We start from the raw sequence: 23730 nt of genomic DNA, 5'->3' as shown, positions 1-23730 counted from the left end.
CAAGGCTTACAGCACCTGGTGTTCCCAGGCGGTCTCCCAACCAAGTACTAACCAGGCCCGGCCCTTCCGAGATCAGACGAGATCGGGCATGCTCATGGCTGACTCTTTCTTTCATTGGAAGTTTCATTTCACACCTCTCTGCACCCATTCTGACTTCACACCTCTTGATTGGCCTCTCTTTCTGTCCCCTGCTCCCGCCTCTCACTCCTCCTCCCTCTCAACCTTTGTTCTCCCGCTACTTTACCTTTGCCTACTGCCCTGTCTCTCTCACACCTGAAGAAGGCTCCACGGCCGAAACGTTGTGTTCTCTTTCTTCTTTTTTTCAGCATGGAATAAACCTATTACTTGTTCCTTTGCAGCCTACGCATGCTGACGCAGCTACCCACCTGAACTCTTTCTTTCATTGCTGACACTCAGACAGCGGTTCAGCAACATACCTTGTTTGAGGCTTAATACATCACCAAAACTCCCATTTCCTCCAGAACTTCCATTGCTCCAGACCCCAAACCCCCCGATCCCCCAAATCAAGCGGCAGTCTCAGCGGAGAGCTCCACTGTTCTGTCCCAGTCATTCGGCACTGCAGGCAGGGGGTGAAAGGGCAGCCCTCTCACCCAGATAACGCCACCTGCAACATCAGCTCTGTGAGGCAGACGAGGACGAAAAAGAATGAAGAAGGAAACTGTGATAGTCATGGGGATCTTGGGGTGTACAGAGATGGCTGTGCTTCGTTACCAGAGAATGGCCACCTGGGGAAAGAGGCCAGAGAGTGACGACTTGGGGAAAGAGACCACTGGGGTCTGTACTCAGCTAGATGTCTGAAGAAGGCCAAGTCCATTCTCAGGGACCCCAGTCATCCCAGTCACAAACTGTTCTCCCTCCTACCCTCCGGTAAACGGTACCAAAGCATTCGGTCCAACAGACTACAGGACAGCTTCTACCTCCAGGCAGTAAGACTGCTAAACACTGGGGGAAAGAGGCCAGAGAGTGACCACTGGGGGAAAGAGGCCGGAGAGTGACCACTGGGAGAAAGAGGCCAGAGAGTGACCACTGGGGGAAAGAGACCACAGGGAAAGAGGCCGGAGAGTGACCACTGGGGGAAAGAGACCACTGGGGGAAAGAGGCTGGAGAGTGACCACTGGGGGAAAGAGACCACTGGGAGAAAGAGGCCAGAGAGTGACCACTGGGGGAAAGAGACCGGAGAGTGACCACTGAGAGAAAGAGGCCGGAGAGTGACCACTGGGGGAAAGAGGCCAGAGAGTGACCACTGGGGAAAAGAGACCACTGGGGGAAAGAGGCTGGAGAGTGACCACTGGGGGAAAGAGGCCAGAGAGTGACCACTGGGAGAAAGAGGCCAGAGAGTGACCACTGGGGGAAAGAGACCACTGGGAGAAAGAGGCCGGAGAGTGACCACTGGGGGAAAGAGGCCGGAGAGTGACCACTGGGGGAAAGAGGCCAGAGAGTGACCACTGGGGGAAAGAGGCCAGAGAGTGACCACTGGGAGAAACAAGACTTTGAAAGAGTAAGAGAAGGAATGACAGGGCGATACTGTGAGAAACAGCAGGATGTTCAGCCCAGAGCTCCCCTGAGGGCTCGGACAGATTTTATTTTATTTCATGTTAACGAACTCCGCCCCCGGGCCATGTGCTCTCACGGACACGCTCGCGGCACATGAGACTCGCTGGGACAAGCCCCCCGCACAGCAGGGGACCACCCCAGGCCCCCACCGCGCCTGGCTCGGAAGACGCCCTCCATCTTCTCTCTCAGCGTGGCCTCCCAGTCCTCTCCCTTCCTCAGCAGCTCACAGCGCGTCGCCATGGTTTCCAGGGCTCGCACCTCGGCAGGAATGTCAGGAGTCAATCCCGTCTTCAGCACCGCCTCCTGGAACTTAGCTGGCGACGCTGTTGCCAAGCAACACCTGGCGGGGCAGAACACACAGTGGCAACACCGCCAGAAGCAGGGTGCCGCTGGGGTCTGGACGGGGACAGTGCTGGGCTCCTTCGGGAGGTCCGGGCAGTCCCGCTGCCCTGTGGACTCTCCCAGGAGCCCGAGCCGGAGCAGCAGTCAACTCCAGGACTCGGGCTGTAAGGGGCACTGCGAGGAGTCGGGTTCAAGGAGAAACTGCAGATCAGCTTGACACGTCAGACTACACAATGATGAGACGCCATGTTTGTTTGGGCATGAAGCACTCACTGGTGTGCTGTGCACTGAGACTGGGGTGTAGTGCAGTGAGACTAGGGTCCAGTGCAGAGAAATTGGGGTGCAGTGCAGTGCAGTGAGATTGGGGTGCAGTGCACTGCTGTGTAGTGTAGAGAAATTGGGGTTCAGTGCAGTGCTGTGCAGTGAGATCGGGGTTCAGTGCAGTGCTGTGCAGAGAGATTGGGGTGCAGTGCTGTGCTGTGAGATGGGGGTTCAGTGCAGTGCTGTGCAGTGAGATCGGGGTTCAGTGCAGTGCTGTGCAGAGAGATTGGGGTGCAGTGCTGTGCTGTGAGATGGGGGTTCAGTGCAGTGCTGTGCAGTGAGATCGGGGTTCAGTGCAGTGCTGTGCAGAGAGATTGGGGTGCAGTGCTGTGCTGTGAGATCGGGGTTCAGTGCAGTGCTGTGCAGTGAGATCAGGGTGCTGTGCAGTGCTGTGCTGTGCAGTGTGATTGGGATTCAAACGTGCTGTTTTATACAGGGACACTGGGGAGAGTACTGAAAGTGCTGTGTTAAGCAGGTCGTGCAATGTGATGCAGTTTTGTGCTGGTCAGTGCCTGACCTGGGCTGTCCAGGCACCAAGGGGCAGTGGTAGTGGTGCCACACAGCGACGGCACTGTGGGGACACAGCAGGTACCCACTCTCCTCCCAGCACCTCCGCATCGTCTCCATGATCTCAGAATCTGACACTGAGCCAGAGCGCAGCACTGCTGACAACTGGGAAGAGAGAGCCATAGAGAGAGATTGACACTGTACAGCACAGAGAGAGACTGTACAGCACAGAGAGAGACTGTACAACACAGAGAGACACTGACACTGTACAGTGAAGAGAGAGACTGTACCACACAGAGAGAGACTGTACAGCACACAGTGACACTGACACTGTACAGCACAGAGAGAGACTGTACAGCACACAGTGACACTGATACTGAACAGCACAGAGAGAGACTGTACCGCACAGAGAGAGACTGTACAACACAGAGAGAGACTGTACAACACAGAGAGACACTGACACTGTACAGTGAAGAGACACTGTACAGCTCTATGAGGACCACTGCCGTGGTAGAATTCTGGCCATCACAGAGGACAGTCACCACCCCGGGCATGAGCTCTTCACCCCACTGCCCTCAGGCAAGAGATATAAGAGCATACGGACACTTACCACTAGATTCTTCAATAGCTTCTATCCACAAGCAGTGAGACTGGCGAACACATTTAGCCATCCCCCTCGGACCACACCTACACCATCACCATCTACCTCATTGTAATTTATTTATTGTACGTCTCCATTCATTGTTTACACGTCTGTATTGTTTACATTCAAACTGTCTGCATGTTTACTTGCACATTGTCTACTGTTTGTTTGTAGATTGTCTTGATGCACTGTTTGCACTTTGTTTTGTTTTTTACACTTGTTTTACAAACGAGAGACTTTCTGTAAGTAAGAATTCCATTGTACCAGTACCAGTTACATATGGCAATAAAGTTCAAAGTTCAAAGTTCAAGTTCACACAGAGAGATACTGTACAACACAGAGAGAGATACTGTACAAAACAGAGAGACACTGTAGAGCAGAGACTATGTACTGTATGTACTGACCTCTCTGTGCAGTGTGTGTGTGTACATACTGACCTCTCTGTGCAGTGTGTGTGTGTGCTGTCCTCTCTGTGCAGTCTGTGTGTGCTGACCTCTCTGTCCAGTGTGTGTGTGCTGACCTCTCTGTCCAGTGTGTGTGCTGACCCCTCCGTCCAGTGTGTATATACTGACCTCTCTGTGCAGTGTGTTTGGAAGAGCCAGGCTCCCAGTCCTGTAGAATTCCTCCATCAGCCCCTTGACCAGGACCCCATCACACCCAGACAGCAGCCAGAACACCCTCTCCATATTGTAGGGATCCTAGGGAGACAGAACCAGGCTCTGCCCTCTCATCACACTGCCTGCACTGGACAACACTCTCTACTCCCGTTCTTTGATGCGTGTTAGCTTCTGTATTACCAAATGCAATTTCCATGTCTGCTTGCTGTCTAACATTAAATGTTTCTCATCAGATTCCAATTCCACAATTCACAGAATCACTGATTTCCAGCACCTTCACGGTCTGATGCCAGAAGCAAGCTTGTAATCAAGGTGCAAGTGCAGCCCTGAGCAGTCCAGCACCTTGCAAGCTAAAAACACAACACTGTAACAGTTGTAGTAGGAAGGTTATGACCTTAATGCAGCAGAAGTGTTCAGAAAGATTTTATTATCTTTCTGTTGCCTTGAACTGAAAATATACCAAGTGCAGCTTAGCTCTGATGGTAATTAGTGGAATTACTGGTAAAATGGGCCCCTGATAAGCAGAATGTGAAGATTTCAGACAAACTAGGATGTCATAAATTGATTCACTATGAACCAGAGTCGACAGCAACAGTTTCCACACTGATGCCTCTTTGTCTATGACTTTACAACAGAGTCATGGTCCTCGAACCCTACCTGCAGGTCACCTGCTGGTGAGGAACCTGCAGTCTGGGGAAAAACATGACCTTCGCCCCTCGCCCTCTCTGTCTCCAGGACCCTGGCAGCCGCCCAGCTCCACACTAACCACGGGTCTGAAGGAGAGCTCACCAGCAGGTCTCAGACACAGCGAGGTGGGGGCACCGCAACACAACACAAAGGGCAGCCAAAACGAAAAGAAAGATGCAAAGTAAACCCAACACTCAGGGCTGGAGAGCAGTAGTGGCCAAGAACAGGGCAAGCGCTGAAGTGAGTAAGCAAGTGCAGAGAGGTAGAAAAAAACAGAAAACTGGTGTAAGGAAACTAGGTGGCAGCAAACGCACAGCAGCTCAGCTAATGACAGAGCCCTGAGTGAACGGAGAGGGGAGTATTTAAAGAAAAATCAAACTAATAAGGAGATAATAATTGAATAATAGTTGAATTGGCCACCCGCTGTGAAAGTCTGCCCCCGCGGGTGTGTGTGGGACTGATCACCGTGCCTGCTCGGGCATGACAGTAGAGTGAAAGCATTTCTACACTGTTATCATCACCTGCGCAAGTGACCAGCTCTCTGTATCAGGGCACATTCATTCATATACTGTAGAATTTAATTCCTGTACCAGTTCATTTTACACTTTTATTATTGGGAAAATACATTTGTAAATGGTATCCTTTGAATCTGTACGTGTCGCCTTGTTGTTATGGCTGAACGATTCCTAGGAGTCATTAAGTACCGGACTCTCAGACGATTCAGTAAGTTCAAACCGTCTCCACTGAAGAGACAACCAGCACTTTCCCCAGTGAGAGAGAGAGCTACAGGACTGCAGACAAGGACGTACAGCAGGAGGGGCCTCCAACACGCTGAGAAAACATGACCTTTGTGCACTCCTGACAGGACCCGGCAGCATCAGTCCAAACAACTCTTCCCAGCTCTTTCAGGAAACTGGGAGGGCTGGGGCACCTCTGCTTTATGACTGGGACACGTGGGGAAAGCTTGTGCTCCTCTGCTGAGCCCTAGCGCCCCCTTGCGATGAAAGCAGACGGACTGTCTATAGATCTGCTCCCTCCTGGCCAGGACTCGGCCCCTGGGCTCGGCGCCAGCCAGCAGAGGGAGCTCCTGCGCCTGGGCTGTCTGGGGGACGAGGACCGGAGGCTGCAGGTGTGGGGCAGAGGGCACGAGGGGCCGCAGGACTGCGCTGACCAGTGACCAGCCCCCAGAGCGCAGAGAGGACGTCCCGCTCTGCTGGGTCATACCTGTATGTCGATGCTGGGCGCCAGTGTGTGTGCCACCGACGGTGCCTGGGAGAAATCGCCGCTCTGCACTGCCCGCCGCACGATGTCGTTCTCATTCACCATGGCGACCAGCTGCAGGGGCAGCCCCATCCTCAGTGCGACGCAACCCGCTGGAGGCGAGAGAGAATCACCCAGCTGGGAGACGATCAGGCGAGCTTCTCTAAACACTGGCCCACACTGCCTCCCTCTCTCTCGGCTCTACCCACTGGCCCACACTGCCTCCCTCTCTCTGGGCTCTACCCACTGGCCCACACTGCCTCCCTCTCTCAGCTCTACCCACTGGCCCACACTGCCTCCCTCTCTCTGGGCTCTACCCACTGGCCCACACTGCCTCCCTCTCTCTGGGCTCTACCCACTGGCCCACACTGCCTCCCTCTCTCTGGGCTCTACCCACTGGCTCACACTGCCTCCCTCTCTCTGGGCTCTACCCACTGGCCCACACTGCCTCTCTCTCTCAGCTCTACCCACTGGCCCACACTGCCTCCCTCTCTCTGGGCTCTACCCACTGGCCCACACTGCCTCCCTCTCTCTGGGCTCTACCCACTGGCCCACACTGCCTCCCTCTCTCTGGGCTCTACCCACTGGCCCACACTGCCTCCCTCTCTCTGGGCTCTACCCACTGGCCCACACTGCCTCCCTCTCTCTGGGCTCTACCCACTGGCCCACACTGCCTCCCTCTCTCTGGGCTCTACCCACTGGCCCACACTGCCTCTCTCTCTCAGCTCTACCCACTGGCCCACACTGCCTCCCTCTCTCTGGGCTCTACCCACTGGCCCACACTGCCTCCCTCTCTCTGGGCTCTACCCACTGGCCCACACTGCCTCCCTCTCTCTGGGCTCTACCCACTGGCCCACACTGCCTCCCTCTCTCTGGGCTCTACCCACTGGCCCACACTGCCTCCCTCTCTCTGGGCTCTACCCACTGGCCCACACTGCCTCCCTCTCTCTGGGCTCTACCCACTGGCCCACACTGCCTCTCTCTCTCAGCTCTACCCACTGGCCCACACTGCCTCCCTCTCTCTGGGCTCTACCCACTGGCCCACACTGCCTCTCTCTCTCAGCTCTACCCACTGGCCCACACTGCCTCCCTCTCTCTGGGCTCTACCCACTGGCCCACACTGCCTCCCTCTCTCTGGGCTCTACCCACTGGCCCACACTGCCTCTCTCTCTCAGCTCTACCCACTGGCCCACACTGCCTCCCTCTCTCTGGGCTCTACCCACTGGCCCACACTGCCTCCCTCTCTCTGGGCTCTACCCACTGGCCCACACTGCCTCCCTCTCTCTGGGCTCTACCCACTGGCTCACACTGCCTCCCTCTCTCTCAGCTCTACCCACTGGCCCACACTGCCTCCCTCTCTCTGGGCTCTACCCACTGGCCCACACTGCCTCCCTCTCTCTGGGCTCTACCCACTGGCCCACACTGCCTCCCTCTCTCTCAGCTCTACCCACTGGCCCACACTGCCTCCCTCTCTCTGGGCTCTACCCACTGGCTCACACTGCCTCCCTCTCTCTGGGCTCTACCCACTGGCCCACACTGCCTCTCTCTCTCAGCTCTACCCACTGGCCCACACTGCCTCCCTCTCTCTGGGCTCTACCCACTGGCCCACACTGCCTCCCTCTCTCTGGGCTCTACCCACTGGCCCACACTGCCTCTCTCTCTCAGCTCTACCCACTGGCCCACACTGCCTCCCTCTCTCTGGGCTCTACCCACTGGCCCACACTGCCTCCCTCTCTCTGGGCTCTACCCACTGGCCCACACTGCCTCCCTCTCTCTGGGCTCTACCCACTGGCTCACACTGCCTCCCTCTCTCTCAGCTCTACCCACTGGCCCACACTGCCTCCCTCTCTCTGGGCTCTACCCACTGGCCCACACTGCCTCCCTCTCTCTGGGCTCTACCCACTGGCCCACACTGCCTCCCTCTCTCTGGGCTCTACCCACTGGCCCACACTGCCTCCCTCTCTCAGCTCTACCCACTGGCCCACACTGCCTCCCTCTCTCTGGGCTCTACCCACTGGCCCACACTGCCTCCCTCTCTCTGGGCTCTACCCACTGGCCCACACTGCCTCCCTCTCTCAGCTCTACCCACTGGCCCACACTGCCTCCCTCTCTGTGGGCTCTACCCACTGGCCCACACTGCCTCCCTCTCTCTGGGCTCTACCCACTGGCCCACACTGCCTCCCTCTCTCTGGGCTCTACCCACTGGCCCACACTGCCTCTCTCTCTCTGGGCTCTACCCACTGGCCCACACTGCCTCCCTCTCTCTGGGCTCTACCCACTGGCCCACACTGCCTCCCTCTCTCTGGGCTCTACCCACTGGCCCACACTGCCTCCCTCTCTCTGGGCTCTACCCACTGGCCCACACTGCCTCCCTCTCTCTTGGCTCTACCCACTGGCCCACACTGCCTCCCTCTCTCTGGGCTCTACCCACTGGCCCACACTGCCTCCCTCTCTCTGGGCTCTACCCACTGGCCCACACTGCCTCCCTCTGTTTCCTGCTCCCTCAGACCATCAGCCTGTGCTTCGTAAGGGTGAGTCTTTGGTTACTTGTCTTGCCCTGGTCACTCGGCGTTTTCAGAATCCGACGGTAACTAAGTTTGGGATGTGTGTCCCCAGCGGGGGATTTCTGTTACGCTCGTGTGTAACTGGGCCGACTCTGATCTGTGGTGCTTCAGCAGGGCTGTTCTGAGGCTGGCGGGTGTCGATGGCATCGGGACCTGACTCCTCAGCAGGCGTGTGGGCAGGGCTGGGAGGTAGGGCAGTCCTGCCCAGGGTGACGTGGCAGACCAGCTGCCCTTCTTCCCAGCATACAAAACTGTGACAGCGGCGCCCCCTACCTGCGATGTTGCCGGCCCCCCCGGTGGGCACGACCACCTCGAGGAGTGGCAGGGGCGTGGCGTCGAGCGGGCAGCACTGCAGGTAGGCGTAGAAGAAGTGTGCCGTCTGCACCAGGACGCGCGCCCAGTTCACCGAGTTCAGACTCATCAGGCTGTGGCGCTTCACGAACCGGCTGTCGGCGAAGAGGCGCCGGGTGATCACATCAATGTCGTCACAGCTGCCCTCCGCTGGGAGAGACGAGGCGCTGTCAGTCTGCCGGGACAGCTCCACCCGAGGGTGCTGCAGTATGACCATGTGCTGTGGCTGCGTATCTGCCCAGTGTCCATCCAGTGGCCTGAGTGTATCTGCCCAGTGACCTCCCAGTGGCCTGAGTGTATCTGCCCAGTGTCCATCCAGTGGGCTGAGTGTATCTGCCCAGTGACCTCCCAGTAGGCTGAGTGTATCTGCCCAGTGACCTTCCAGTGGCCTGAGTGTATCTGCCCAGTGACCTCCCAGTGGCCTGAGTGTATCTGCCCAGTGCCCGTCCAGTGGGCTGAGTGTATCTGCCCAGTGACCTCCCAGTGGCCTGAGTGTATCTGCCCAGTGCCCGTCCAGTGGCCTGAGTGTATCTGCCCAGTAACCTCCCAGTGGCCTGAGTGTATCTGCCCAGTGACCTCCCAGTGGCCTGAGTGTATCTGCCCAGTGACCCAGTGGGCTGAGTGTATCTGCCCAGTGACCTCCCAGTGGCCTGAGTGTATCTGCCCAGTGCCCGTCCAGTGGGCTGAGTGTATCTGCCCAGTGACCTCCCAGTGGGCTGAGTGTATCTGCCCAGTAACCTCCCAGTGGCCTGAGTGTATCTGCCCAGTGACCTCCCAGTGGCCTGAGTGTATCTGCCCAGTGACCCAGTGGGCTGAGTGTATCTGCCCAGTGACCTCCCAGTGGCCTGAGTGTATCTGCCCAGTGACCTCCCAGTAGGCTGAGTGTATCTGCCCAGTGACCTCCCAGTAGGCTGAGTGTATCTGCCCAGTGACCTTCCAGTGGCCTGAGTGTATCTGCCCAGTGACCCAGTGGGCTGAGTGTATCTGCCCAGTGACCTCCCAGTGGCCTGAGTGTATCTGCCCAGTGTCCGTCCAGTGGCCTGAGTGTATCTGCCCAGTGACCTCCCAGTGGCCTGAGTGTATCTGCCCAGTGACCTCCCAGTAGGCTGAGTGTATCTGCCCAGTGACCTTCCAGTGGCCTGAGTGTATCTGCCCAGTGACCCAGTGGGCTGAGTGTATCTGCCCAGTGACCTCCCAGTGGCCTGAGTGTATCTGCCCAGTGTCCGTCCAGTGGCCTGAGTGTATCTGCCCAGTGACCTCCCAGTGGCCTGAGTGTATCTGCCCAGTGCCCGTCCAGTGGCCTGAGTGTATCTGCCCAGTGACCTCCCAGTGGGCTGAGTGTATCTGCCCAGTGACCTCCCAGTGGGCTGAGTGTATCTGCCCAGTGACAGACTGTCTGTCAGTGGCCAGTATCCACCCTGTGAGCTGTGTGTTCTGACCTGCAAAGACATGCACGTTGTCCTCCAGCACAGTGGTCATCTGTCTCTCCTGAACACCAGTACAGCGCCCACTGGGGAAAACTACCACAATGTCGATGCCCTCCAGTCCGCGTACACTGTGGATGGCAGAGCTGCCCGTGTCCCCAGAGGTCCCTGTGGGTGAAGCAGTGGGGTCAGTGCTCTCTGGAGGAGGAGACAGGAGCATTGGGGTCAGTGCTCTCTGGAGGAGGAGGAGACAGGAGCAGTGGGGTCAGTGCTCTCTGGAGGAGGAGACAGGAGCAGTGGGGTCAGTGCTCTCTGGAGGAGGAGGAGACAGGAGCAGTGGGGTCAGTGCTCTCTGGAGGAGGAGGAGACAGGAGCAGTGGGGTCGGTGCTCTCTGGAGGAGGAGGAGACAGGAGCAGTGGGGTCGGTGCTCTCTGGAGGAGGAGGAGACAGGAGCAGTGGGGTCAGTGCTCTCTGGAGGAGGAGACAGGAGCAGTGGGGTCAGTGCTCTCTGGAGGAGGAGGAGACAGGAGCAGTGGGGTCAGTGCTCTCTGGAGTAGGAGACAGGAGCAGTGGGGTCAGTGCTCTCTGGAGGAGGAGACAGGAGCAGTGGGGTCAGTGCTCTGTGGAGGAGGAGGAGACAGGAGCAGTGGGGTCAGTGCTCTGTGGAGGAGGAGGAGACAGGAGCAGTGGGGTCAGTGCTCTCTGGAGGAGGAGGAGACAGGAGCAGTGGGGTCAGTGCTCTCTGGAGGAGGAGGAGACAGGAGCAGTGGGGTCAGTGCTCTCTGGAGGAGGAGGAGACAGGAGCAGTGGGGTCAGTGCTCTCTGGAGGAGGAGGAGACAGGAGCAGTGGGGTCAGTGCTCTGTGGAGGAGGAGGAGACAGGAGCAGTGGGGTCAGTGCTCTGTGGAGGAGGAGACAGGAGCAGTGGGGTCAGTGCTCTCTGGAGGAGGAGGAGACAGGAGCAGTGGGGTCAGTGCTCTGTGGAGGAGGAGGAGACAGGAGCAGTGGGGTCAGTGCTCTCTGGAGGAGGAGGAGACAGGAGCAGTGGGGTCAGTGCTCTGTGGAGGAGGAGACAGGAGCAGTGGGGTCGGTGCTCTGTGGAGGAGGAGGAGACAGGAGCAGTGGGGTCAGTGCTCTCTGGAGGAGGAGACAGGAGCATTGGGGTCAGTGCTCTCTGGAGGAGGAGGAGACAGGAGCAGTGGGGTCAGTGCTCTCTGGAGGAGGAGGAGACAGGAGCAGTGGGGTCAGTGCTCTCTGGAGGAGGAGGAGACAGGAGCAGTGGGGTCAGTGCTCTGTGGAGGAGGAGGAGACAGGAGCAGTGGGGTCGGTGCTCTCTGGAGGAGGAGACAGGAGCAGTGGGGTCAGTGCTCTCTGGAGGAGGAGGAGACAGGAGCAGTGGGGTCGGTGCTCTCTGGAGGTGTGGTGTCTTTCAGAGTTTTTGTGAAGAGTCCAATGGTCTGTTTTTTGAGGTGTTTATGGTCGTGTAGATGCTGTGGTCCAAGGGTGGAGTGATGGGCCAGGTAGACGTTTGGGAGCAGGGCGCAGCACCGTGAGATCTCGGCATTGATTCTCTGGATGGTGTGCTCCCACTGCCAACAGGAAGAAATAGAGACAGAGGTGCACTTTCTACTGCACTGTGACACATATTCTGGGATTAGACTTTCTTCCCCAAATTTACAAATCTAGAATTTACAAATCTTACAAATCTCAGAATTCCCACACCTGCCAGAATCACAACAGCTCCCAATCCTACTGGGAGAGGGAGGAGGGAACTCAGTTGAACTGGCAGCCCAGTGTGTGTGATCTCCTTTCACAACCCAGTGAGTCTGTCTCCCAATAATGCTCCATACTGTATGTTTGTCTGTAAATGTATTAGGATTGTGCCTAGATTTTATGCTAATTGTATATGCTTTGGAAACACTGATCTATTAATTGGTCATGCCAGTAAAGCATCTTGAATTGAATTGAATACAAAGGGACAGAGGGACAGAGCTTCAGAGAGATACTGAGAGGGATACAGACAGACAGAGAGATATTGAATGAACGGAAATGTATCTATCCATTTGCAAAATAATATGCTTAATAATGCTTTAATAAAATCAAATAAGCATTAGCAGAAGTATACTTAAGCTGTTTTTGCAAAAGACTGCCTTGTCTTCACACATATGCTAAATTAAGATAAGGTGTCAGACATCTGTGTGAGAGAAAGAGGAAGTAAGTTTGGGCTCTCTGACCACAAAGAAACTAACATTTATCAATGGTCGCCTCCAGGTCACCCAGGGTGGGAGCTTAGCATGATATCATCTGTGCATACAGTATATATGTATCAATAATACAGCGTGTGATCTCCTGTCACAGCCTGAGGAACAGACAGTGAGCATGTCTCTCGATAATAATAATACAGTGTGTGATCTCCTGTCCCAGCCTGAGGAACAGTGAGCTTGTCTCTCAATAATAATAATACAGTGTGTGATCTCCCATCACAGCCTGAGGAACAGACAGTGAGCCTGCCTCTCAATAATAATAATACAATTTGTGATCTTCTGTCCCTGCCTGAGGAACAGACAGTGAGCCTGTCTCTCAATAATAATAATACAGTGTGTGATCTCCTGTCCCAGCCTGAGGAACAGTGAGCCTGTCTCTCAATAATAATAATACAGTGTGTGATCTCCTGTCCCAGCCTGAGGAACAGTGAGCCTGTCTCTCAATGATAATAATACAGTGTGTGATCTCCTGTCCCAGCCTGAGGAACAGACTGAGCCTATCTCTCAATAGCTATGTGTTGTCTAATGTCTGTAGATGATGTATTGACTGTATATGCTTAGCAACACTGAAATTTACCAGTCCAGTTCTTGAATTGAATTTACAGGCAGATAGAGCTCCAGGTGCACACAGACTGAAAAGTCGTCCAGGCCTGTCTCTTACCCACGAGGATAGTGACGTGTCTCTTCTGCCTCTTGAGGAAGTGTCCAATCAGCTGCGCTGTGCAGCTCATGGCCAGGTCCTTGAAGGCCAGGGTGGCACCGTGCCACAGCTCCAGGACTGCCAGCCCATCCTGCAGCCTCACCATCCGCACTGCTTCAGGCACAGAGAACCCCCTGAGCGCCCGAGACAGCAGGGCTGCCAACACAGAACCAGGAGTCAAGGACACACACAGGCAGGCAGAGGCACTGAGAGCAGCCCTGAGCCCCGCAGACAGAGACACTGAGAGCAGCCCTGAGCCCTGCAGACACTGAGAGCAGCCCTGAGCCCTGCAGGCAGAGGCACTGAGAGCAGCCCTGAGCCCTGCAGGCACTGAGAGCAGCCCTGAGCCCTGCAGGCAGAGACACTGAGAGCAGCCCTGAGCCCTGCAGGCAGAGGCACTGAGAGCAGCCCTGAGCCCTGCAGACAGAGGCACTGAGAGCAGCCCTGAGCCCTGCAGGCAGAGGCACTGAGAGCAGCCCTGAGCCCTGCAGACAGAGGCATTGAGAGCAGCCCTGAGCCCTGCAGACACTGAGAGCAGCCCTGAGCCCTGCAGACAGAGACACTGTGAGCAGCCCTGAGCCCTGCAGGCAGAGGCACTGAGAGCAGCCCTGAGCCCTGCAGACACTGAGAGCAGCCCTGAGCCCTGCAAACACTGAGAGCAGCCCTGAGCCCTGCAGACAGAGACACTGAGAGCAGCCCTGAGCCCTGCAGACAGAGACACTGAGAGCAGCCCTGAGCCCTGCAGGCAGAGACACTGAGAGCAGCCCTGAGCCCTGCAGGCAGAGGCACTGAGAGCAGCCCTGAGCCCTGCAGACAGAGACACTGAGAGCAGCCCTGAGCCCTGCAGGCACTGAGAGCAGCCCTGAGCCCTGCAGGCACTGAGAGCAGCCCTGAGCCCTGCAGGCACTGAGAGCAGCCCTGAGCCCTGCAGACAGAGGCACTGAGAGCAGCCCTGAGCCCTGCAGGCAGAGGCACTGAGAGCAGCCCTGAGCCCTGCAGGCAGAGGCACTGAGAGCAGCCCTGAGCCCTGCAGGCACTGAGAGCAGCCCTGAGCCCTGCAGACACTGAGAGCAGCCCTGAGCCCTGCAGGCAGAGACACTGAGAGCAGCCCTGAGCCCTGCAGGCACTGAGAGCAGCCCTGAGCCCTGCAGGCAGAGACACTGAGAGCAGCCCTGAGCCCTGCAGGCACTGAGAGCAGCCCTGAGCCCTGCAGGCACTGAGAGCAGCCCTGAGCCCTGCAGGCAGAGACACTGAGAGCAGCCCTGAGCCCTGCAGGCACTGAGAGCAGCCCTGAGCCCTGCAGGCAGGGACACTGAGAGCAGCCCTGAGCCCTGCAGGCAGAGACACTGAGAGCAGCCCTGAGCCCTGCAGACACTGAGAGCAGCCCTGAGCCCTGCAGACACTGAGAGCAGCCCTGAGCCCTGCAGGCAGAGACACTGAGAGCAGCCCTGAGCCCTGCAGGCACTGAGAGCAGCCCTGAGCCCTGCAGGCAGAGACACTGAGAGCAGCCCTGAGCCCTGCAGGCAGAGACACTGAGAGCAGCCCTGAGCCCTGCAGACACTGAGAGCAGCCCTGAGCCCTGCAGGCAGAGACACTGAGAGCAGCCCTGAGCCCTGCAGACACTGAGAGCAGCCCTGAGCCCTGCAGACACTGAGAGCAGCCCTGAGCCCTGCAGGCACTGAGAGCAGCCCTGAGCCCTGCAGGCACTGAGAGCAGCCCTGAGCCCTGCAGGCACTGAGAGCAGCCCTGAGCCCTGCAGACAGAGGCACTGAGAGCAGCCCTGAGCCCTGCAGGCAGAGGCACTGAGAGCAGCCCTGAGCCCTGCAGGCAGAGGCACTGAGAGCAGCCCTGAGCCCTGCAGGCACTGAGAGCAGCCCTGAGCCCTGCAGACACTGAGAGCAGCCCTGAGCCCTGCAGGCAGAGACACTGAGAGCAGCCCTGAGCCCTGCAGGCACTGAGAGCAGCCCTGAGCCCTGCAGGCAGAGACACTGAGAGCAGCCCTGAGCCCTGCAGGCACTGAGAGCAGCCCTGAGCCCTGCAGGCACTGAGAGCAGCCCTGAGCCCTGCAGGCAGAGACACTGAGAGCAGCCCTGAGCCCTGCAGGCACTGAGAGCAGCCCTGAGCCCTGCAGGCAGGGACACTGAGAGCAGCCCTGAGCCCTGCAGGCAGAGACACTGAGAGCAGCCCTGAGCCCTGCAGACACTGAGAGCAGCCCTGAGCCCTGCAGACACTGAGAGCAGCCCTGAGCCCTGCAGGCAGAGACACTGAGAGCAGCCCTGAGCCCTGCAGGCACTGAGAGCAGCCCTGAGCCCTGCAGGCAGAGACACTGAGAGCAGCCCTGAGCCCTGCAGGCAGAGACACTGAGAGCAGCCCTGAGCCCTGCAGACACTGAGAGCAGCCCTGAGCCCTGCAGGCAGAGACACTGAGAGCAGCCCTGAGCCCTGCAGACACTGAGAGCAGCCCTGAGCCCTGCAGACACTGAGAGCAGCCCTGAGCCCTGCAGGCAGAGACAATGAGAGCAGCCCTGAGCCCTGCAGGCACTGAGAGCAGCCCTGAGCCCTGCAGGCAGAGACACTGAGAGCAGCCCTGAGCCCTGCAGGCAGAGACACTGAGAGCAGCCCTGAGCCCTGCAGACACTGAGAGCAGCCCTGAGCCCTGCAGGCAGAGACACTGAGAGCAGCCCTGAGCCCTGCAGACACTGAGAGCAGCCCTGAGCCCTGCAGGCAGAGACAATGAGAGCAGCCCTGAGCCCTGCAGACACTGAGAGCAGCCCTGAGCCCTGCAGACACTGAGAGCAGCCCTGAGCCCTGCAGGCAGAGACACTGAGAGCAGCCCTGAGCCCTGCAGGCACTGAGAGCAGCCCTGAGCCCTGCAGGCAGAGACACTGAGAGCAGCCCTGAGCCCTGCAGGCAGAGACACTGAGAGCAGCCCTGAGCCCTGCAGACACTGAGAGCAGCCCTGAGCCCTGCAGGCAGAGACACTGAGAGCAGCCCTGAGCCCTGCAGACAGAGACACTGAGAGCAGCCCTGAGCCCTGCAGGCAGAGACACTGAGAGCAGCCCTGAGCCCTGCAGACAGAGGCACTGAGAGCAGCCCTGAGCCCTGCAGACAGAGACACTGAGAGCAGCCCTGAGCCCTGCAGGCACTGAGAGCAGCCCTGAGCCCTGCAGACAGAGGCACTGAGAGCAGCCCTGAGCCCTGCAGACACTGAGAGCAGCCCTGAGCCCTGAAGACAGAGACACTGAGAGCAGCCCTGAGCCCTGCAGACAGAGGCACTGAGAGCAGCCCTGAGCCCTGCAGGCAGAGACACTGAGAGCAGCCCTGCCAGTCTCACCATTCAGCTCCTCTCGGGGAATGACCTCTGGGGGGATGAAGAGGGCACAGACCTCCTCCACCAGCTGGGGGTAGGACAGGGCGCTCCAGAGGCGCAGCGTGGCAGGGGGCACAGAGGGCAGCTCCTCAGGCATGAACATGCCCCCGTCCTCCGCGAAGCCAGAGAACAGCACGTCCTCGAAGCCCCGCCCCCTCACAGCTCCACGCGTGCTGCAGTAGCGCATGGTCCTGCCAGCACAGGACACACTGGTCAACATGTAGGACACACTGGACAACACACAGAGCATACTGGACAACACACTGGTCAACACACAGGACGCAGTGGACAACACAGACAGCATACTGGACAACACACACAACACACTGGACAACATACTGGTCAACACACATAACACACTGGCCAACACGCAGGACACACTGGTCACTCTGGTCAATATGCACACAATAGAAAACACACATTACACACTGGTCAACACGCACAACACACTAGTCAACACACATTACAAACTGGACTGCCCACTGGTCAACACACATAACATACTGGACAACACTCTGGTCAACATACATGACACACCAGACAACACAGAGAAATACACTGACCTGACACACACACTTCACAAGAGAAATACACTGACCAGACACACACACTTCACAAGAGAAATACACTGACCTGACACACACACTTCACAAGAGAAATACACTGACCTGACACACACACTTCACAAGAGAAATACACTGACCAGACACACACACTTCACAAGAGAAATACACTGACCTGACACACACACTTCACAAGAGAAATACACTGACCTGACACACACACTTCACAAGAGAAATACACTGACCAGACACACACACTTCACAAGAGAAATACACTGACCTGACACACACACTTCACAAGAGAAATACACTGACCAGACACACACACTTCACAAGAGAAATACACTGACCAGACACACACACTTCACAAGAGAAATACACTGACCTGACACACACACTTCACACAGAGAAACGGTATCTGCAGAGTTTTCTCACACGCAAGAAGGCACACAGTCCGCACTTACAGGCTCGTCGCTGCGGTTACTGTGGACTTTCTACGCTCAGCGCTGCGAATGCAGCTTCAGCCTGTTACAGACCGCGGCTATTATTAGGACTGGCGTCACCAGCGAGACTGCGTGTCCTGCCGTCCGCACCGCGGTCACTTCGGCCGAGCCGAGCGCTGGACGCGGCGCAGTGGGCGGCCCGGGTCCCGGAGCGGGTGTCGGGGCAGAGTCCACGCCTGCTCTTCCACACACTCCGCCCACAGGGCACGGGGCACGGGGCACGGGGCACGGGGCGAGGGAACCCGCTGCCTGCCGGACAGCGCCCTCTGCTGCCGACACGCAGACACACGGCCAGCTCTGACAGCAGAGCGGGAACCTCAGTCTCTCCCTCTTCTGATCATTGTACGCACCATTCTAAATGCAGCCTGACATCTTCGACACGACACGCTTTGATTTAAATCTTTTCCCTAGGGTTCCCTCACTTTTCACTAGATATCCTGGTATTTTTATTGCTTCCCACATTGCCTGGGAGACGCAGGCTAAGCGATGTGTCGACATAGTCACCCAGGTCTTTTTCACAAGAACTGTATCATCTTCTAGCTCAATATTTCTCACTTTGTATTTACAGTTATTTTGTCTACCTGAACCCTACCAAAACCCTGCACCTGTCTGTATCGAGGGCTGATGTTTCACTGGTTTTCTCGGCTGTGATACTGTGCTCTGTGTCCGTTCCTCAGAGGCGCCAGTCTTGTAAATGATTCACTTCTTGCTCGTTTTTCTTCTTACATACAGAGATCTGATCATGATCAATAAACTCAGACACATTAAGCCTTTCTGATGAGCATCTCTTGTATCACATTTATTAGGGTCACAAGTAACAGGAGTGAGTCAGTCTGGACTCTGCTCCCTGGAGACACGTCTGAACTCCTGTTGGGACACAGACACATCACTGTGTGTGTCTGTTTATCTGTGCTGCTGCAGGCCAGGTGGACTGAATTTATGGACAGCAATGCTGTCTCGCAGTGCTGGGGCCCTGGGCTCAGTCCTAGACCTGGGGCGTTTTCTCTCTGGAGTTCATCTGCTCTCCCTGTGTTTGCGTGGGTTTCAATCAAATTCTCTTTCTGGTTCGCTTTCTATTCAAGTAGCTCCACATGAGGTGAAAACAGACCAGAAACAAATTGTTTAGGCTCCTTTGGATTTAAAAGAAGATGCCTTCTGATTTCTAAGAAAATATGACATCCTTACATCACCTGTATGTCAGGAGCTACTGTTATTTCTGGGGACGTTTTCTCACAGTTTGTGCTATTTGCGCTGCATGAGTGATGCTAAAACACACACACCTTCGCTCAGACACACCCTGTACCTGGTGACTCCCTGCACTGATAACAGCCCAGCAGGTAACCTGTGGTCACACTGATCTTTGCTTTGACTGCAGAACTCTTGCTGTCTGTGACTTTTGTAACTTCTGTAACAGTGCGAGTTATCAGGTGTCTCTGTGCACCTTGGACAGCCCAGACCTCCACAGCCCCAGCTCTGTACAGCAGAGAAACCTTTACTCTCCCACTGCACAGCACTGACAATTCAGACACTGCTCTGACTTTTCGTCCATATGTTTTATCATTCCTAACAACTTGAAACAAATTGTGCTCTGGATTAAAAAAAAATTAAAAACTGAATTCTAAAAAAGGTTATGCAATTTTGTTATTAAATACTTAAAGGGTTTACATGGTGCAATGCATGGGGTATACAGTATACTGCAGTGCAATAGAGAAGTCTATAAACTGTAGTACAGGAGTCTGTGTAGTGTAGTGCAGGAGTCTATAAACTGTAGTACAGGAGTTTATATAGTGTAGTACAGGAGTCTATAAACTGTAGTACAGGAGTCTGTGTAGTGTAGTACAGGAGTCTATAAACTGTAGTACAGGAGTTTATATAGTGTAGTACAGGAGTCTATAAACTGTAGTACAGGAATTTATATAGTATAGTACAGGAGTCTATAAACTGTAGTACAGGAGTCTGTGTAGTGTAGTGCAGGAGTTTATACAGTGTAGTAAAGGAGTCTATAAACTGTATTACAGGAGTTGATATAGTGTAGTACAGGAGTCTGTGTAGTGTGGTACAGGAGTTTATATAGTGTACCACAGGAGTTTATATAGGGCTGTACCCCAATCAGACTGGTGTATCCCAATGATCGCTGTGTTTTGATGTAATTCCGAAAACAGCAGACAGCGAGATCCTTTAAGTCCCGGAGCTGCCGACACCAGCGCTGAGAGGCTCCACTCCTTGGCCCTTATCTTATCTGATCAGGGCTAGAGGTGGGCCTGCCGCGGTCCTCAGCGGGCCTGAGGTCATCCGACCGCCCCGGCGCGCCGCCCCCCCGCCCTATAAACCACCCGGTCCCTGCGCGCTCCCGCCGCCCGACCGCAGCGATGGCGTTCACCGGGAAATACGAGCTGGTGTCTCATGAGAACTTCGAGCCCTTCATGAAGGCGATCGGTGAGTGCGGGCTGACCGGGCTGGGCCGGCTCGGTTCTCCGCTTGCACCCTTTATTAATCTGGGCAGCCGGTTCGCGCAGCTTCAGGCGATGCCGCAGGTTATTTAGTTGTTTAGGTGTGTTCTGTCGGGTTTGTGTGTAGGTTACTGTGTAGTCAGTATGAGGTCTCTGTGAGCCCCTCGGTGCTCGTCTGGAAAACGATACCGAAGCATCGAGACAAAGACCAACAGATTTCAGAATAGCTTTTCCCCTCAGGCAATAAGACTGATTACCAGCAGTTACCCAAACGACCACTGGTAAATAGTCAGTCCACTTGAAACTGATAAGATGCACCTGCGTTTTTTTTATTTCCCCGACACCTCCTATCCCCACCATATCTCCTTATGTTATTCATTGCGTAAATCTTGTAAATTGTGTAATTTGTTGTAATAGGGTCGGCCGCGGTGTAAATTGTATAAATTGTTGTATTCTACTCTGTGACCTTAATTCTATCAGCTCCTGTCCTATCTATCCTTGCGAGCTTGCGGAAAAAAGCGTTTCATTGCCGACAAACACCGCTGTACAGTACGCTGTATTGTTGTGCATTTGATAAATAAACCTTGATTGATTGATTGTGCACGCTATAGTCAGTCAGGGTTGTTTATAAGCTACTGTATAGTCTGTATAAGGGCTCTGTGAGCCCCTCGGTGCACGCTATACAGCCTTGTAGTGCAGGTTTGTATACAGGCATTTGCAGTACATTGGGTAGACCTTGGCAGTAGAGGACAACAAAAGTTTAATGCGTTTGTAACTCCTAAAGTTTGAAACGAGCACAGTTTCTACTCTTAATAAGCCTCGCTAGCGCTAACATGGGTCGGGGGTGCACGCCCCTCCGGCTGATCCGGACTCCCGAGTCCGAGTCACGGAACCACGGTCCGGTCCGGTACGGACCCTGTCTGCGGATGCAAGGCTGCTCCTGAGACAGTGAAGTCTGGCTCGGGAAACGCAGGGGGAGTTTTAGAGACCTTGCAGTGGCAGTTTAAGAACATTTTTATCTGGAATTGCTTTTGTTAAATTGCCATTTGAAATGTCTGCCAAATGCTCGAAATGTCTTCAAACCCCTTCTCGGTTTTGACTTATAATAAGAGGTCGGGCTGGGCTTTGAGTTTACGTATTTTGAATCTAGTTTGTACTTTAAACTCTCCTGCTCGGTCTCCGCTCCCACCGCCGTGCAGAGGGGAGAAGCCGTCCTCTGGTGCAGCAGGGTCGCTGAAGAGCAGTCGCTCACCGAGCCGAGGGGTGCTGCCCCCTGGCGGCAGAGGAGTTTAGTCCGCACCTGGGGGCAGTCGCGGGTTACTGTACTCCGAGCCAGTTACTAGCCTGGAGTGCCGTCTGCACGATCACCCACAGCTCGTCTGCGAACCTTTGTCCATGGCGACGGATCTCCGGATCTCCAGCTTGTCCCTGGTTGGTGGGTTGATCACCATGGCTGCCTCGCAGCGCTGGGGCCCTGGGATCAGTTACTGGGGTGCCGTCTGTGTGGAGTCTGCATGTTCTCCCTGTCTTTGTGTGGGTTTCCTTCCACAGTCCAAAGACAAGCTGGCAGGTTGGTTGTCCTCTGGGGAAGATGGCCCTGGTGTGAGTGTGAGTGTGTGTAGGTGGGCGTCAGTCTGCCCTGGGTTCGGGGTGCACCCTGCCTTGTGGCCACTGACAGGCTCCGGCCCCCCGGGACCGGGTGGGTGGGTGTGTTTCAGCGTGATCCGAGAGCTCCGGACCGGACCGGACCGGCTCGTCGCCTTGCCACGGGATGATCTGTCTTCAGCCACTCAGAGAACTTTTAATCCTTCTGCTGATCTGCTTCTGAGCCCCGGACTGTCCCTAATCCCAGGGCTCCCGGACGAGCTGGTCCAGAAGGGCAAGGACATCCGGAGCGTCTCGGAGATCGAGCAGAGCGGCGACTCCTTCAAGGTGACGGTGACCACAGGCAGCAAGGTGCTGGTGAACCAGTTCACTCTGGGCCAGGAGAGCGAGCTGCAGACGCCCACGGGCGAGAAGGTCAAGGTCAGCACCGCTTCCCGCCAGCAGGGGGAGACAGTGCCGCTCCGCCGGCTTCACTGGGTTAAGACCTCTGTAGCACCCGACCTTTGGAAAAGGGCTTATTCTCGGAACAAAGGCTCCCTTCACTCCCAAGCGCTGCTCAGAAATGGGCTCAGCCTCTTTATCCGCTGGGTAAATGCCAAATGAGCTGCTGACCACGGGACCGAACGATTGTTCTCCTTCTGAAAACCTCTCTTTGGTTTCTTAAGCTGTACTGTATTCAGCTGCTTTAAGCAGAACTACAGGCTAGTGGCCAAGAGATGCCCAGATCTGGAAGAGGCTGACGGCAGAAATCCACACCCCGCCCGAAGGAACCCAGCGTGGTTTATCAGTTTGTGCCATTGATGCACAAGGCCTGGTGGGTTTCTTTAAAAGGCGATTTCAGAGCTTGGGAGAACAGTTCTGTTAAGCTGTCCTGGTTCAGGCTTAAAGTGACCAATTTAAGCACCTTGGGTCTTAACCTTATGATTTAAAGAGAGTACAGAGTAAAGATTGGGACACTGATTCTGCTGTCATTATAAATGACATTGACAGAGCTGAACAAACTTGTGCCGTAAACGTGCGATCGGTGACGTGTTTGCTGTCCTGTCCTCTGCTCCCCAGGCTGTGGTGACGATGGAGGGAGGGAACAAGCTCAAGGTGTGTCTGAACGGGATCAATTCAGTCACAGAGCTGTGTGGAGACCAGATCATCAATGTGAGTATCGGCTTGACTAGGTTTCTCTTGAGTGGTGACTACGGTTCCACTGGAGAGCTGATCTCTCTGTGTGCCTGGGCAGTGTGTCCAGCACTGTTACACAGAGCTGGAATTGTTTCCAGCCATGTTCCTGGAGACCCAGATCTGTCATCAGTGCTACAGGTCTGAGGAGGTGGACCCTGGGTTCTGTTGGCCTGGAAGCCCAGAGGACTCCAGGCTGTCCCGGGCTGGGCCTGCAGGCTGTTGTCCGCTGCTGTCCTGAGGCAGCCCCAGCCTGTGAGGGACATCGGTCCACATTCTGACAGCCTGCACAGGCCCAGATCCCTTAGGAACCCCCTCCGTCCTGTTTCTGCGAAGTTCTCCTCTTTCTCAAGTGTGACACACAAGGGGATATTGTGTACCAGCGCCCCCTGATCTCTTCTCTCTTTGTCTTTCAGACCATGACCCTTGGAGGCATTGTGTACAAAAGGATAAGCAAGCGCATTTAGAGCCGAGTGGGCGTGTCAATAAAGCACGAGAGCGATCAGCTGGCTGTGTCTGTTTCTTGAGTGGGCGGCGAGAGCAGCAGGCTGCCCTGCCTGGGGCCACACGCTGTGCCGGGGCAGCAGTGGCAGAGGGGGAAAGTGCTTCCCTCCTGGGCCAGCCTGTCTCACTGCCCCTTTCCCGACTCCACACAGGGGTGTCCAGCAGGGTGTCACTTCAGAACAGGAGGACAAAGGCAGGGCACCAGAGTCCGGGGAAATATCCTGCCAGGTTAAATGCTCCAGGTCCAGTGGGGGGACGCAGGGGGACAGGATGTCCCAGGGCCAATGTTGGGACACTAGGGTGATGAG

At 55.9% G+C, this 23730-nt stretch overlaps 2 protein-coding genes across 6 annotated transcripts; one reads left to right on the top strand and one right to left on the bottom strand.

Annotated features, from left to right (window-relative positions):
- Positions 1–1561: 1561 nt before the first annotated feature.
- Positions 1562–21993, bottom strand: thnsl2 (threonine synthase-like 2). Of its 5 annotated transcripts, none has more exons than XM_088630768.1 (9): positions 21528–21993; positions 16589–16815; positions 13217–13411; positions 10307–10459; positions 8790–9017; positions 5917–6065; positions 3961–4086; positions 2756–2910; positions 1562–1915 (listed from the first exon to the last, which is right to left on the bottom strand). In XM_088630768.1, exons 2-9 carry the CDS (start codon positions 16809–16811, stop codon positions 1648–1650), a joined length of 1497 nt encoding a protein of 498 aa, XP_088486894.1. In that variant the 5' UTR covers positions 16812–16815; positions 21528–21993; the 3' UTR covers positions 1562–1647. The 5 variants fall into 5 exon arrangements, with proteins under 5 accessions (XP_088486894.1, XP_088486892.1, XP_088486893.1 ...); XM_088630766.1 differs by lacking the exon at positions 21528–21993 and adding an exon at positions 17573–19954; XM_088630767.1 differs by lacking the exon at positions 21528–21993 and adding an exon at positions 17623–19954.
- Positions 19969–23423, top strand: LOC148673860 (fatty acid-binding protein 1, liver-like). Its single transcript, XM_088630774.1, has 4 exons — positions 19969–20126; positions 21993–22165; positions 22805–22897; positions 23335–23423. Exons 1-4 carry the CDS (start codon positions 20060–20062, stop codon positions 23383–23385), a joined length of 384 nt encoding a protein of 127 aa, XP_088486900.1. The 5' UTR covers positions 19969–20059; the 3' UTR covers positions 23386–23423.
- The last annotated feature ends 307 nt before the right edge of the window (positions 23424–23730 follow it).

This window comes from Lepisosteus platostomus, chromosome 4 (assembly GCF_059453375.1).
Source record: "Lepisosteus platostomus isolate fLepPlt1 chromosome 4, fLepPlt1.hap1, whole genome shotgun sequence".
In the NCBI taxonomy this organism is placed as follows: domain Eukaryota; kingdom Metazoa; phylum Chordata; class Actinopteri; order Semionotiformes; family Lepisosteidae; genus Lepisosteus; species Lepisosteus platostomus.
The sequence above is the reverse complement of the archived record's forward strand: the minus strand, read 5'-3'. Positions and strand labels throughout refer to the sequence as shown.

Coding starts and splice junctions, on each gene's coding strand:
- thnsl2 (XM_088630768.1), bottom strand. CDS start 16,811: ATGCGCTACTGCAGCACGCGTGGAGCTGTGAGGGGGCGGGGCTTCGAG. Junction 9,018..10,306: donor CAACGTGCATGTCTTTGCAG/GTCAGAACACAC, acceptor CGTCTCTCCCAG/CGGAGGGCAGCTGTGACGAC. Junction 6,066..8,789: donor GGGGGCCGGCAACATCGCAG/GTAGGGGGCGCC, acceptor TCTCGCCTCCAG/CGGGTTGCGTCGCACTGAGG.
- LOC148673860 (XM_088630774.1), top strand. CDS start 20,060: ATGGCGTTCACCGGGAAATACGAGCTGGTGTCTCATGAGAACTTCGAG. Junction 20,127..21,992: donor GCCCTTCATGAAGGCGATCG/GTGAGTGCGGGC, acceptor CCCTAATCCCAG/GGCTCCCGGACGAGCTGGTC. Junction 22,166..22,804: donor CCACGGGCGAGAAGGTCAAG/GTCAGCACCGCT, acceptor TCTGCTCCCCAG/GCTGTGGTGACGATGGAGGG.